The sequence below is a fragment of the Scyliorhinus torazame genome, chromosome 30 (assembly GCF_047496885.1).
Source record: "Scyliorhinus torazame isolate Kashiwa2021f chromosome 30, sScyTor2.1, whole genome shotgun sequence".
Classification (NCBI taxonomy): domain Eukaryota; kingdom Metazoa; phylum Chordata; class Chondrichthyes; order Carcharhiniformes; family Scyliorhinidae; genus Scyliorhinus; species Scyliorhinus torazame.
Genome location: NC_092736.1, coordinates 36026557 through 36042535, shown reverse-complemented (window position 1 = coordinate 36042535; position 15979 = coordinate 36026557). Strand labels below are relative to the sequence as shown.

Genomic DNA, 15979 nt, shown 5'->3' with positions numbered 1-15979 from the left:
GTGCTGACACTCCGGTGCAGTGCTGAGAGTGCTGACACATCAGTACAGTGCTGAGTGCGCTGACACTTGGGTACAGTGCTGAGAGTGGTGACACTCGGGTACAGTGCTGAGAGTGCTGACACTCGGGTACAGTGATGAGAGTGCTGACACGCTGGTACAGTGCTGAGAGTGCTGACATGCCGGTGCAGTGCTGGGAGTGCTGATACTCCAGTACAGTGCTGAGAGTGCTGACACGCTGGTGCAGTGCTGGGAGTGCTGACACTCCGGTGCAGTGCTGAGAGTGCTGACACTTGGGTACAATGCTGAGAGTGCTGACACGCTGGTGCAGTGCTGAGAGTGCTGACACGCCGATGCAGTGCTGGGAGTGCTGACACTCCAGTACAGTGCTGAGAGTGCTGACACGTTGGTGCAGTGCTGGAAGTGCTGACACTCGGGTACAGTGCTGAGAGTGCTGACACTCGGGTACAGTGCTGACACGCTGGTGCAGTGCTGAGAGTGCTGACACTCGGGTACAATGCTGAGAGTGCTGACAGTCCGGTGCAGTGCTGAGAGCGCTGACACTCTGGTACAATGGTGAGAGTGCTGACACGCCGGTTCAGTGCTGAGAGTGCTGACACTCGGGTACAGTGCTGAGAGCGCTGCCACTCGGGTACAATGGTGAGAGTGCTGACACGCCGGTGCAGTGCTGTGAGTGCTGACACTTCAGTACAGGGCTGTGAGTGCTGACACTCCAGTACAGGGCTGTGAGTGCTGACACGCCGGTGCAGTGCTGAGAGCGCTGACACTCGGGTACAATGCTGAGAGTGCTGACAGTCCGGTGCAGTGCTGAGAGCGCTGACACTCTGGTACAATGGTGAGAGTGCTGACACGCCGGTTCAGTGCTGAGAGTGCTGACACTCGGGTACAGTGCTGAGAGCGCTGACACTCGGGTACAATGGTGAGAGTGCTGACACGCCGGTGCAGTGCTGTGAGTGCTGACACTCCAGTACAGGGCTGTGAGTGCTGACACTCCAGTACAGGGCTGTGAGTGCTGACACGCCGGTGCAGTGCTGAGAGCGCTGACACTCGGGTACAATGCTGAGAGCGCTGACACTCGGGTACAATGGTGAGAGTGATGATACGCCGGTGCAGTGCTGAGAGTGCTGACACTCGGGTACAGTGCTGAGAGTGCTGACATGCCGGTGCAGTGCTGAGAGTGCTGACACTCGGGTACAATGCTGAGAGTGCTGACACGCCGGTGCAATGCTGAGAGTGCTGACACTCTGGTACAGTGCTGAGAGTGCTGGCACGCTGGTACAGTGCTGGGAGTGCTGACACTCCGGTGCAGTGCTGAGAGTGCTGACACATCAGTACAGTGCTGAGTGCGCTGACACTTGGGTACAGTGCTGAGAGTGGTGACACTCGGGTACAGTGCTGAGAGTGCTGACACTCGGGTACAGTGATGAGAGTGCTGACACGCTGGTACAGTGCTGAGAGTGCTGACATGCCGGTGCAGTGCTGGGAGTGCTGATACTCCAGTACAGTGCTGAGAGTGCTGACACGCTGGTGCAGTGCTGGGAGTGCTGACACTCCGGTGCAGTGCTGAGAGTGCTGACACTTGGGTACAATGCTGAGAGTGCTGACACGCTGGTGCAGTGCTGAGAGTGCTGACACGCCGATGCAGTGCTGGGAGTGCTGACACTCCAGTACAGTGCTGAGAGTGCTGACACGTTGGTGCAGTGCTGGAAGTGCTGACACTCGGGTACAGTGCTGAGAGTGCTGACACTCGGGTACAGTGCTGACACGCTGGTGCAGTGCTGAGAGTGCTGACACTCGGGTACAATGCTGAGAGTGCTGACAGTCCGGTGCAGTGCTGAGAGCGCTGACACTCTGGTACAATGGTGAGAGTGCTGACACGCCGGTTCAGTGCTGAGAGTGCTGACACTCGGGTACAGTGCTGAGAGCGCTGCCACTCGGGTACAATGGTGAGAGTGCTGACACGCCGGTGCAGTGCTGTGAGTGCTGACACTCCAGTACAGGGCTGTGAGTGCTGACACTCCAGTACAGGGCTGTGAGTGCTGACACGCCGGTGCAGTGCTGAGAGCGCTGACACTCGGGTACAATGCTGAGAGTGCTGACAGTCCGGTGCAGTGCTGAGAGCGCTGACACTCTGGTACAATGGTGAGAGTGCTGACACGCCGGTTCAGTGCTGAGAGTGCTGACACTCGGGTACAGTGCTGAGAGCGCTGACACTCGGGTACAATGGTGAGAGTGCTGACACGCCGGTGCAGTGCTGTGAGTGCTGACACTCCAGTACAGGGCTGTGAGTGCTGACACTCCAGTACAGGGCTGTGAGTGCTGACACGCCGGTGCAGTGCTGAGAGCGCTGACACTCGGGTACAATGCTGAGAGCGCTGACACTCGGGTACAATGGTGAGAGTGATGATACGCCGGTGCAGTGCTGAGAGTGCTGACACTCGGGTACAGTGCTGAGAGTGCTGACATGCCGGTGCAGTGCTGAGAGTGCTGACACTCGGGTACAATGCTGAGAGTGCTGACACGCCGGTGCAATGCTGAGAGTGCTGACACTCTGGTACAGTGCTGAGAGTGCTGGCACGCTGGTACAGTGCTGGGAGTGCTGACACTCCGGTGCAGTGCTGAGAGTGCTGACACATCAGTACAGTGCTGAGTGCGCTGACACTTGGGTACAGTGCTGAGAGTGGTGACACTCGGGTACAGTGCTGAGAGTGCTGACACTCGGGTACAGTGATGAGAGTGCTGACACGCTGGTACAGTGCTGAGAGTGCTGACATGCCGGTGCAGTGCTGGGAGTGCTGATACTCCAGTACAGTGCTGAGAGTGCTGACACGCTGGTGCAGTGCTGGGAGTGCTGACACTCCGGTGCAGTGCTGAGAGTGCTGACACTTGGGTACAATGCTGAGAGTGCTGACACGCTGGTGCAGTGCTGAGAGTGCTGACACGCCGATGCAGTGCTGGGAGTGCTGACACTCCAGTACAGTGCTGAGAGTGCTGACACGTTGGTGCAGTGCTGGAAGTGCTGACACTCGGGTACAGTGCTGAGAGTGCTGACACTCGGGTACAGTGCTGACACGCTGGTGCAGTGCTGAGAGTGCTGACACTCGGGTACAATGCTGAGAGTGCTGACAGTCCGGTGCAGTGCTGAGAGCGCTGACACTCTGGTACAATGGTGAGAGTGCTGACACGCCGGTTCAGTGCTGAGAGTGCTGACACTCGGGTACAGTGCTGAGAGCGCTGACACTCGGGTACAATGGTGAGAGTGCTGACACGCCGGTGCAGTGCTGTGAGTGCTGACACTCCAGTACAGGGCTGTGAGTGCTGACACTCCAGTACAGGGCTGTGAGTGCTGACACGCCGGTGCAGTGCTGAGAGCGCTGACACTCGGGTACAATGCTGAGAGCGCTGACACTCGGGTACAATGCTGAGAGTGCTGACACGCCGGTGCAGTGCTGAGTGCTGACAGTCCGGTGCAGTGCTGAGAGCGCTGACACTCGGGTACAATGGTGAGAGTGATGATGCGCCGGTGCAGTGCTGAGAGTGCTGACACTCGGGTACAGTGCTGAGAGCGCTGACACTCGAGTACAATGGTGAGAGTGCTGACACGCCGGTTCAGTGCTGAGAGTGCTGACACTCGGGTACAGTGCTGAGAGCGCTGACACTCGGGTACAATGGTGAGAGTGCTGACACGCACGGTGCAGTGCTGACACTCCAGTACAGGGCTGTGAGTGCTGACACGCCGGTGCAGTGCTGTGAGTGCTGACACTCCAGTACAGGGCTGTGAGTGCTGACACACCGGTGCAGTGCTGTGAGTGCTGACACTCCAGTACAGGGCTGTGAGTGCTGACACGCCAGTGCAGTGCTCTGAGTGCTGACACTCCAGTACAGGGCTGTGAGTGCTGACACACCGGTGCAGTGCTGTGAGTGCTGACACTCCAGTACAGGGCTGTGAGTGCTGACACGCCAGTGCAGTGCTGTGAGTGCTGACATTCCAGTACAGGGCTGTGAGTGCTGACACACCGGTGCAGTGCTGTGAGTGCTGACACTCCAGTACAGGGCTGTGAGTGCTGACACACCGGTGCAGTGCTGTGAGTGCTGAAACTCCAGTACAGGGCTGTGAGTGCTGACATGCCGGTGCAGTGCTGAGAAACATTACAACATCAGCATTGTTTCAGAAACAAATCAACATTTACTCCTAATTTACTGGTGCCTTTTTTCCAAAGTTATGAACGTTACGGAACGAAGTAGACCGTTCAGCCCATCAAACCTTTTTCTCAGAACTATCCAGCTAATCCCATTCCTCTCGTCCCTCCTTGTAAATGTCTCCAATCCTTTTGTAACTTCTTGTTGAATCTGCTCCTGTACGCTTTCAGGCAGTGCATTGCAGATCATAGCAACTCGCTGTGTGAAACAATTCTCCCTGTCTCCTTCGCCAGCTATCTGGGTCCTCTCCTCAAAATCAGTCAAAAAATGTAAACCTTTCTACATATCTCCTCCTCGCCTTCTCTGTTCGAACAACTTCAGCTTGTCCATTCGCTTTACTTCAAAGCAGTCCCTTGTACCTGGTTCCATCTTTAATAAATGTCTCTCCTAAGCCTTTCTATCCTTTATCTGGGAGCAGTATTCCAGCTGAAACCGAGCCAGTTCACTGTGTTTGGCAGGGAGTTACAACTTGTCAATCGACAATGCCCTCAAGACTTCCGGGTGCGGCGATGACCAGCTGAGTCGCACGTTTCGGCAGCTCCCGGTGAAACGGACTTTTGGACTCTTGATAGGATCCCCAACGGCAATTTTGACGGCTAAAACACTGTGCGGTAAACCAGAAGGGAATCCCCCCTGGATACGGATGAAAAAAGGAGGAGAAAGTGGCCGGATTGCAGTGGATCCTTTAGAACAGCGGCAAGGAAGGCAAGCAAAAACCAAGATGGCGTCGGAAGGTGGCAGTTTAACATGGGGCCCTGAACAACAAGAGTTCTTGAAATGCTGTGTGGAAGAGCTCAAAAAGGAAATGAAGAAAGAGCTGTTGGCCCCGATACTACAGGCGATCGAAGGGCTAAAGGAGGAACAAAAGACCCAGGAGCGGGAGCTTCGGGTCGTGAAGGCAAAGGCAGCCGAGAATGAGGACGATATACAGGGCCTGGTGGTGAAGACGGAGACGCATGAGGCACATCAGAAACGATGTGTGGAAAGGTTGGAGGCACTGGAGAACAACGCAAGGAGGAACAACCTGAGGATTCTTGGTCTTCCTGAAGGTGTGGAGGGAGCGAACGTCGGGGCATATGTGAGCATGATGCTGCACTCGTTAATGGGAGCGGAGGCCCCGGCGGGTCCGTTGGAGGTGGAGGGAGCATACCGAGTGATGGCGCGAGGGCCGAGAGCAGGAGAAATTCCCAGAGCCATAGTGGTGAGATTCCTCCGTTTTAAGGATAGAGAAATGGTCCTTAGATGCGCAAAGAAAACTCGGAGCAGTAAATGGGAGAACGCGGTGATCCGCGTTTATCAAGACTGGAGTGCGGAGGTGGCGAGAAGGAGGGCGAGCTTTAATCGGGTCAAGGCGGTGCTTCATAAAAAGAAGATAAAATTTGGAATGCTGCAACCGGCAAGACTGTGGGTCACATATCGAGGGAGGCACCACTACTTTGAGACGGCGGGTGAAGCGTGGACTTTTATTGTGGAAGAAAAACTGGAATGAGCGGGTTATCAAAAAGAACGTTTGAACAAAGTGGTGGGGCGAATGTGGGGGGCAAAGAGGGGGGTTAAAAAGGGGGGAAAGAGGAGTTTTATGTACTAATCCTGCGATGTGGTAACTTTTCTCTCTTCCACAGGTGGTGATGGGGAGGTGGAGGAGATGGGGCGTTGGCCATTGGGGGCGGGGCCAAGGGAGAAGCGCGGGCTTGGTTCCCGCGCTATGATAATCATGGCGGGAATAGAGAAGCAGGAAGGAGGGGGCGTCGCACGGTGCGAGCCGAGGTCACGGGGGGAAGCCAAGGTCGGCCAGAGTTTGCTGACTTCTGGGAGCAACATGGGGGGAGTAATTACGCTAGCGGGGGATCTAGCAGGGGGGGTGGGAGGGGGGAATTACTGGGTTGCTGCTGCTGGGGAGAGGGGGGAGCTGGTATGGGAGGGGATGGGCGGGGGGGCACCGCCTGGGGGAGATACAGCTGCGTGGGAACCGGGTGAGGAGCTGGAAAAAGGGGATGGCTAATCGACAAGGGGTGGGGGTAGGAAGCCCCCCAACCCGGCTGATCACGTGGAACGTGAGAGGGCTGAACGGGCCGATAAAGAGGGCACGGGTACTCGCACACCTTAAGAAACTTAAGGCAGATGTGGTTATGTTACAGGAAACGCACCTGAAACTGATAGACCAGGTTAGGCTACGCAAAGGATGGGTGGGGCAGGTGTTCCATTCGGGGCTAGATGCGAAAAACAGGGGGGTGGCTATATTAGTGGGGAAGCGGGTAATGTTCGAGGCAAAGACTATAGTGGCGGATAACGGGGGCAGATACGTGATGGTGAGTGGCAAACTATAGGGGGAGACGGTGGTTTTGGTAAACGTATATGCCCCGAACTGGGATGATGCCAATTTTATGAGGCGGATGCTAGGACGCATTCCGGATCTAGAGATGGGAAAGCTGATAATGGGGGGAGATTTTAATACGGTGTTGGAACCAGGGCTGGATAGGTCGAAGTCCAGGACTGGAAGGAGGCCGGCAGCAGCCAAGGTACTTAAAGATTTTATGGAGCAGATGGGAGGTGTAGACCCGTGGAGATTTAGCAGACCTAGGAGTAAGGAGTTCTCGTTTTTTTCCTATGTCATAAAGTCTACTCGCGAATAGACTTTTTTGTGCTGGGAAGGGCGTTGATCCCGAAGGTGAGGGGAACGGAGTATACGGCTATAGCCATTTCGGATCACGCTCCACACTGGGTGGACTTGGAGATAGGGGAGGAAACAGGAGGGCGCCCACCCTGGAGAATGGACATGGGGCTAATGGCAGATGAGGGGGTGTGTCTAAGGGTGAGGGGGTGCATTGAAAAGTACTTGGAACTCAATGATAATGGGAGGTCCAGGTGGGAGTGGTCTGGGAGGCGTTGAAGGCGGTGGTTAGAGGGGAGCTGATATCAATAAGGGCACATAAAGGGAAGCAGGAGAGTAAGGAACGGGAGCGGTTGCTGCAAGAACTTTTGAGGGTGGACAGACAATATGCGGAAGCACCGGAGGAGGGACTGTACAGGGAAAGGCAAAGGCTACATGTAGAATTTGACTTGCTGACTACGGGCACTGCAGGGGCACAATGGAGGAAGGCACAGGATGTACAGTACGAATATGGGGAGAAGGCGAGCAGGTTGCTGGCACACCAATTGAGGAAAAGGGGAGCAGCGAGGGAAATAGGGGGAGTGAGGGATGAGGAAGGAGAGATGGAGCGGGGAGCGGAGAGAGTGAATGGAGTGTTCAAGACATTTTATAAAAAATTATATGAAGCTCAACCCCCGGATGGGAGGGAGAGAATGATGGGCTTCTTGGATCGGCTGGAATTTCCCAAGGTGAAAGAGCAGGAAAGGGTGGGACTGGGAGCACAGATCGAGGTAGAAGAAGTGGTGAAAGGAATTAGGAGCATGCAGGCGGGAAAGGCCCCGGGACCGGATGGATTCCCAGTCGAATTCTATAGAAAATATGTGGACTTGCTCGCTCCGGTATTGACGAGGACCTTTAATGAGGCAAAGGAAAGGGGACAACTGCCCCGACTATGTCTGAAGCAACGATATCGCTTCTCTTAAAGAAGGAAAAGGACCCGCTACAATGCGGGTCCTATAGACCTATTTCCCTCCTAAATGTAGATGCCAAGATCCTGGCCAAGGTAATGGCAATGAGAATAGAGGAATGTGTCCCGGGGGTGGTCCACGAGGACCAAACTGGGTTTGTGAAGGGGAGACAGCTGAACACGAATATACGGAGGCTGTTAGGGGTAATGATGATGGCCCCACCAGAGGGGGAAACGGAGATAGTAGTGGCGATGGATGCCGAGAAAGCATTTGATAGAGTGGAGTGGGATTATTTGTGGGAGGTGTTGAGGAGATTTGGTTTTGGAGAGGGGTATGTTAGATGGGTGCAGCTGTTGTATAGGGCCCCGATGGCGAGCGTGGTCACAAATGGACGGGGATCTGCATATTTTCGGCTCCATAGAGGGACAAGGCAGGGATGCCCTCTGTCCCCATTATTGTTTGCACTGGCGATTGAGCCCCTGGCGATAGCGTTGAGGGGTTCCAAGAAGTGGAGGGGAGTACTTAGAGGAGGAGAAGAACACCGGGTATCTTTGTATGCGGACGATTTGCTACTATACGTGGCAGACCCGGCGGAGGGGATGCCAGAAATAATGCGGATACTTGGGGAGTTTGGGGATTTTTCAGGGTATAAATTGAACATGGGGAAAAGTGAGTTGTTTGTGGTGCATCCAGGGGAGCAGAGTAGAGAAATAGAGGACCTACCGTTGAGGAAGGTAACAGGGCACTTTCGTTACCTGGGGATCCAGATAGCCAAGAATTGGGGCACATTGCATAGGTTAAATTTAACGCGGTTGGTGGAACAAATGGAGGAGGAATTTAAGAGATGGGATATGGTATCCCTGTCACTGGCAGGGAGGGTGCAGGCGGTTAAGATGGTGGTCCTCCCAAAATTCCTCTTTGTGTTTCAGTGCCTCCCGGTGGTGATCACGAAGGCTTTTTTTAAAAGGATTGAAAAGAGCATCATGGATTTTGTTTGGGCCAGGAAGACCCCGGGAGTGAGGAAGGGATTCTTACAGCGTAGCAGGGATAGGGGGGGGCTGGCACTACCGAGCCTAAGTGAGTATTATTGGGCCGCTAATATTTCAATGGTGAGTAAGTGGATGGGAGAGGAGGAGGGAGCGGCGTGGAAGAGATTGGAGAGGGCGGCCTGTAGGGGGTCCTGTAGCCTACAGGCTATGGTGACAGCCCCATTGCCGTTCTCACCGAGGAACTACACCACAAGCCCGGTGGTGGTGGCTACACTGAAGATTTGGGGACAGTGGAGACGGCATAGGGGAAAGACTGGAGCCTTGGGGGGGTCCCCGATAAGAAACAACCATAGGTTTGCCCCGGGGGGAATGGATGGGGGATATGGAATGTGGCAAAGAGCAGGAATAACGCAACTGAAAGATCTGTTTGTGGATGGGAAGTTCGCGAGTCTGGGAGCGCTGACCGAGAAATATGGGTTGCCCCAAGGGAATGCATTCAGGTATATGCAACTGAGGGCTTTTGCGAGGCAACAGGTGAGGGAATTCCCGCAGCTCCCGACACAAGAGGTGCAGGACAGAGTGATCTCAAAGACATGGGTGGGGGATGGTAAGGTGTCAGATATATATAGGGAAATGAGGGACGAAGGGGAGACTATGGTAGATGAACTAAAAGGGAAATGGGAAGAAGAGCTGGGGGAGGAGATCAAGGAGGGGCTGTGGGCAGATGCCCTAAGCAGGGTAAACTCGTCGTCCTCGTGTGCCAGGCTAAGCCTGATTCAGTTTAAGGTATTACACAGGGCGCATATGACTGGAGCACGGCTCAGTAAATTTTTGGGGGTGGAGGATAGGTGTGCGAGGTGCTCGAGAAGCCCAGCGAATCATCCATATGTTTTGGTCATGCCCGGCACTACAGGGGTTTTGGATGGGGGTGACAAAGGTGCTTTCAAAAGTAGTGGGGGTCCTGGTCGAACCAAGCTGGGGGTTGGCTATATTTGGGGTTGCACAAGAGCCGGGAGTGCAGGAGGCGAGAGAGGCCGATGTTTTGGCCTTTGCGTCCCTAGTAGCCCGGCGCAGGATATTGTTAATGTGGAAAGAAGTCAAGCCCCCGGGGGTGGAGACCTGGATAAATGACATGGCAGGGTTTATAAAGCTAGAGCGGATTAAGTTCGTTCTAAGGGGGTCGGCTCAAGGGTTCACCAGGCGGTGGCAACCGTTCGTCGAATACCTCGCAGAAAGATAGACGGAATGGGAAAAAGAAGGCAGCAGCAGCAGCCCAGGATCGGGGGGGGGGGGGGGGGGGGGGGAGGAGGAACCAGAAGGACTCTCAGGGTTGTTAATATATACTGTATAATATGTATAGGTCGTTGCGACAGATAATTATATATTGGACTGTTAAATTATATTTTTGGAGAGTGTTACTTGTGACAAGGCAGTTGCCAATTAGGGTTAGTTTTCATTTTTGTTATTTATTATTTATTCATTTTTTGTTTATAAAATAGGTCATTGTTATTTGTGTTGTTATAATATTGTGTAAAGGATGCACAATGTACTGTGTTGGTTGACCAAAAATTTTCAATAAAATATTTTTTTTAAAAAAGACAATGCCCTCAATACTGTCCACCTAATTCTTCCTCAAATGCCTCCACACTCTGACCTCCTGACTTTATTTATCCCCCTGTCACTGCCATCTGTCCAAAGAAGCTCTGTTTGAAACTCTCTGGACCTTCACCTATCTCAGATTTGACCCATACATTTTGAAGTGATTCAATGTACAATGTGCCATCCAGAACAATTAGAGTCATAGAAAAGGCCCGTCGGCCCATCGTACATGCACTGGTCAAAAACAACCACCTAACTATTCTAATCCCATTTCCCAGCACTGGGCCCATAGCCTTGTCTCCCTGGCATCGCAGGCACATCAAAATACTTCTCAAATTTTCTGAGGGTCACTGCCTCCACCCCCCTTTCAGGCAGCGAGTTCCAGACTCCCACCCCCCTCTAGGTCAAAACGTTTTCCTCACATCCCCTCTAAACCTCCTGCCCCTCACCTTAAATCTCTGCCGCCTGGTCATTGATCCCTCCACCAAGGGGGAAAGTTTCTTCCTGTCTACTCTATCTGTGCCCCTCATAATTTTATACATCTCAATCATGTCCCCCCTCAGTCTCCTCTGCTTCAAGGAAAATAACCCCAGTCTATCCAATCTCTCTTCATAACGAACACTCTCCAGCCCAGGCAACATCCTGTCATGTGAGAGTACCTTTAAGAAATGGCTGTTTAAGAAATGTACCTTTAAGAAATGGATGTTTATCAGTGATGTCAGAGTGTGGGTGGAGCTGGGCTGTCTGTCAGCTTTTTGCTTTTGTTTTAGGCTGTTTGCTGCAGGGTGTGTTTTAGTTTAGTTTTCAGTGTTGGAGCTGAAGCCAGACAAAGCAGGTGTGCTGTTGATCGCTCTGCCATGAAAAGATTATCTCTTGATCATTTGGTGAATTCAGAATTATAAATGTTCTCAGTAGTGAATGTAAACCTGATGTGCTTCTGTTAAAAGGTGTTTCTTTTGTCTTCTGGATGTTGTTTGGGAAGGTTGGATTACTTAGTGTTGTATTCTTTGGGGGTTGTATTAGAATTAATGGTTGCTAAGAGCTTCTACAGATACATAAAGGGAAAAAGAGTAACTAGGGACAGAGTGGGGCCTCTTAAGGATCAACAAGGACATCTATGTGCAGAGCCACAAGAGTTGGGTGAGATCCTGAATGAATATTTCTCATCGGTATTCACGGTGGAGAAATGCATGGATGTTAGGCAACTAAGGGAACTAAATAGTGATGTCTTGAGAAGTGTGCATATTACAGAGGAGGAGGTGCTGGAAGTCTTAAAGCGCATCAAGGTAGATAAATCCCCGGGACCTGATGAAATGTATCCCAGGATGTTGTGGGAGGCTAGGGAGGAAATTGCGGGTCCCCTAACAGAGATATTTGAATCATCGGCAGCCACAGGTGAGGTGCCTGAAGATTGGAGAGTGGCGAATGTTGTGCCCTTGTTTAAGAAGGGCAGCAGGGAAAAGCCTGGGAACTACAGACCGGTGAGCCTAACGTCTGTAGTAGGTAAGTTGCTAGAAGGTATTCTGAGAGACAGGATCTACAAGTATTTAGAGAGGCAAGGACTGATTCGGGGCAGTCAGCATGGCTTTGTGCGTGGAAAATCATGTCTCACAAATTTGATTGAGTTTTTTGAGGGGGTGACCAAGAAGGTAGACGAGGGCAGTGCAGTAGACGTTGTCTACATGGACTTTAGCAAAGCCTTTGACAAGGTACCGCATGGTAGGTTGTTGCAGAAGGTTAAAGCTCACGGGATCCAGGGTGAGGTTGCCAATTGGATTCAAAATTGGCTGGACGACAGAAGACAGAGGGTGGTTGTAGAGGGTTGTTTTTCAAACTGGAGGCCTGTGACCAGTGGTGTGCCTCAGGGATCGGTGCTGGGTCCACTGTTATTTGTGATTTATATTAATGATTTGGATGAGAATTTAGGAGGCATGGTTAGTAAGTTTGCAGGTGACACCAAGATTGGTGGCACAGTAGATAGTGAAGAAGGTTATCTAGGATTGCAACGGGATCTTGATCAATTAGGCCAGTGGGCCGACGAATGGCAGATGGAGTTTAATTTAGATAAATGTGAGGTGATGCATTTTGGCAGATCGAATCAGGCCAGGACCTACTCAGTTAATGGTATGGCGTTGGGGAGAGTTATAGAACAAAGAGATCTAGGAGTACAGGTTCATAGCTCCTTGAAGGTGGAGTCGCAGGTGGACAGGGTGGTGAAGAAGGCATTCGGCATGCTTGGTTTCATTGGTCAGAACATTGAATACAGGAGTTGGGACGTCTTGTTGAAGTTGTACAAGACATTGGTACGGCCACACTTGGAATACTGTGTGCAGTTCTGGTCACCCTATTATAGAAAGGATATTATTAAACTAGAAAGAGTGCAGAAAAGATTTACTAGGATGTTACCGGGACTTGATGGTTCAAGTTATAAGGAGAGGCTGGATAGACTGGGACTTTTTTCCCTGGAGCGTAGGAGGCTTAGGGGTGATCTTATAGAGGTCTATAAAATAATGAGGGGCATAGATAAGGTAGATAGTCAACATCTTTTCCCAAAGGTAGGGGAGTCTAAAACTAGAGGGCATAGGTTTAAGGTGAGAGGGGAGAGATTCAGAAGGGCCCAGAGGGGCAATTTCTTCACTCAGAGGGTAGTGAGTGTCTGGAATGGGCTGCCAGAGGTAGTAGTAGAGGCGGGTACAATTGTGTCTTTTAAAAAGCATTTAGATAGTTACATGGGTAAGATGGGTATAGAGGGTTATGGGCCAAGTGCGAGCAACTGGGACTAGCTTAATGGTAAAAACTGGGCGGCATGGACTGGTTGGGCCGAAGGGCCTGTTTCCATGCTGTAAACTTCTATGATTCTATGTTCACTGTATGTTTTAAAAAAGTTAACTTGAGTTCATAGAATAAACATTGTTTTGCTTTAAAAAATACTTTTCCATTTCTGCTGTACCACACCTGTAGAGTGGGCCGTGTGCTCCCCATACCACAATCTATTCAAAGTTGTGGGTCAGGGGAACTCCATGACACACTTTGGGCTTCACTGAACCCTGGCCCATAACAATCCTGGTAAATCTCCTCTGCACCCTTTCCAGTAAAAATTATTAATGTTGCTGAGAACTGAAATTTTAATAATAATAATCTTTATTATTGTCCCAAGTAGGCTTACATTAACACTGCAATGAAGTTACTGTGAAAAGCCCCTAGTCGCCACATTCCGGCACCTGTTCGGGTCACAGAGGGAGAATTCAGAATGTCCAATTCACCTAACAGCATGTCTTTCGGGACTTGTGGAAGGAAACCGGAGCACCCGGAGGAAACCCACGCAGACACGGGGAGAACGTGCAGACTCCGCACAGACAGTGACCCAAGCTGGAAATCGAACCCAGGTCCCTGGCGCTGTGAAGCAACAGTGCTAACCACTGTGCTACCGTGCTGCCCCACAGTTTGCCCAGAAAATACACAGAATAAAATACACCGAAAACTGAGCAGGCCGTGGCTCAATCCTGGAAAGCTAAGCCCCAAATACAAGGTCAAAGCGAGAATTCCATTCTGGCTTTGGCCGTGTCCGTTTGATCTTTTTGATTTTATTAATGGGCCCTGCACATTCGAGGTTGATCCTCGCATCATCACAACTCTTCTGGATTCGTCTGGATGATACCAAGAAAGAGAACTTTACTTTTGGATAGGTTTAGAATACAGAAAGTATTTGCACTGGATCGGAAGGAGGTTTGGTCAGGATATGGTCCTGTGCGGTATTGTTCTTTGTTCTGATTGTAGTCTGATTGAACATGCTCCATTTTCTCTGTCTGTGATAGGTACTACGTTTACAGTAAGAAGGGGCGGCTGGTGAACTGTCCCTATGTGGACTGCTCCTACAAGTGGGCTGGAGGTGGATTTCTCTCCACGGTGGGTGATCTCCTGAGGTTTGGCGACGCCATGGTGTACAGCTACCAGGCTGAGTGGCTGAAGGATGGACAGCGGACGCTGCTCCCAGGCTACCTCAAACCAGCCACCATGAGGACCATTTGGAAGCCAGTGGAGCACACTGAATTGAGCTGGGATCGAGAGGGCAGTTACGCCATGGGCTGGGGCGTGGTGGAACAAGGTCAAGAATGTGGGCAGTGCCGTCGTCAGAGGCACTACCTCACCCACACGGGTGGGGCAGTGGGGGCCAGCAGTGTCTTGCTGCTGCTGCCCGAGGAGCCCCAGGAATCCCCCGCTGGACCGGCAGAGGCTGGGGTCCCTCCCCGGGGGGTGGTCGTTGCCATTCTCTGCAACCTGCAGTCTGTCAGCCTCAATTCCACTGCTCTGCAAATCGCCATAGAGTTTGACAAGATCAGGTCAGCCAAACCGTCTTCTTCTACCTCTGACCCTGACTTCCCAAGCCCAGCCGGCTGATCAAGCAGAGACTTGGAATCACAAAGTTAACCTCCAACTCCAACCAGTACCTCCAGGTGGGACTGAACGGTCACATTTCAGATGCTTTGTTTGTCCATCTCCCAACTCCAACTGGACTCATTCCTGGAAGTTTTAACCACGCAATCCCTCAAACTCCAACCAACCTTTTGCCCCACATCGCCAATATTTTTATAACTAATAATATCTTCAAATGATTTTTTTTCCTCCCAGGCATCGGGGAAGGGTGTCCGGGACTGACCGGATACTCCAGGGTGATGCTCGAAAGTAGAGAACCCCTTTCTCCTGCAATTATTTCTGTTCACAAGTGTCGAGGGAGGCCAATGATCTGCTTCTCTGCTCCGTCAGGCGAAGGAATTTTACAGAAGAATGTTTTTGATTTAGTTTCCCCGAATAATTTGCAAAAATGGCTTTTTAACTCTTCTCAGCAGTTTTGTAAAAAAAATGTGAACTGTATTTTTTAAACAAAGAACCATTAAACACAGGTGCTGGTAAACCAGCAAACTGCTGTCCCCCCATTCTGTTTTACTGCCTCGGATTCTTAGCTGGTCATTTTTCTGGGCAAAACACTAACAACTGATGAAAACTCTGACCTTTCTGACACATTGTTGTTCGATGGGATGTGGGACAATATCAGCGCCATGGTGTGGAGATAATGTCACTGGATTAGTCATTTTCAAACCCAGGCTGAGGTCACAGTTCAAACTCCACCACCACAGCTAAATTCAATTTGTTAATGAATCTGGAATTAAAGGATGGTCGATCAAACCCCCATTGATTGCGGTAGAAACCCATCTGGCTCACTAATCCCCTTTGGGAAGGAAATCTGCCATCCCGACCTGGTCTGGGCTACATCTGACTATGAATTGTCCTCTAAAATGGCCGGGCAAGGCACTAATATCACGGGGGATCAGCATCAAATGCTGGCCCTGCCGGTCAATCACGCTGTCCCCTCGGTTACTGCGCTGTCCCATCGGTTACCACGCTGTCCCCTCGGTTACTGCACTGTCCCCTTGGTTACCGCGTTGTCCCCTCGGTTATCACGCCATCTCCTCGGTTACCACGCTGTCCCCTCGGTTACCACGCTGTCCCCTCGGTTACTGCACTGTCCCGTCGGTTACCACGCTGTCCCCACGGTTACTGCACTGTCCCCTTGGTTACCGCGTTGTCCCCTCGGTTATCACGCCATCTCCTCGGTT

The 15979-nt window shown here is 51.7% G+C and overlaps 1 protein-coding gene across 1 annotated transcript in view; it reads left to right on the top strand.

Moving 5' to 3' along the window:
• Nucleotides 1-15298, top strand: part of lactb (lactamase, beta) — a 285002-nt gene extending 269704 nt beyond the window's left edge. The window contains 2 exon segments of the mRNA XM_072492605.1: nucleotides 14180-14738; nucleotides 14740-15298. Coding sequence (XP_072348706.1) covers nucleotides 14180-14738; nucleotides 14740-14898 — 718 coding nt within the window. The 3' untranslated portion in view covers nucleotides 14899-15298.
• The last annotated feature ends 681 nt before the right edge of the window (nucleotides 15299-15979 follow it).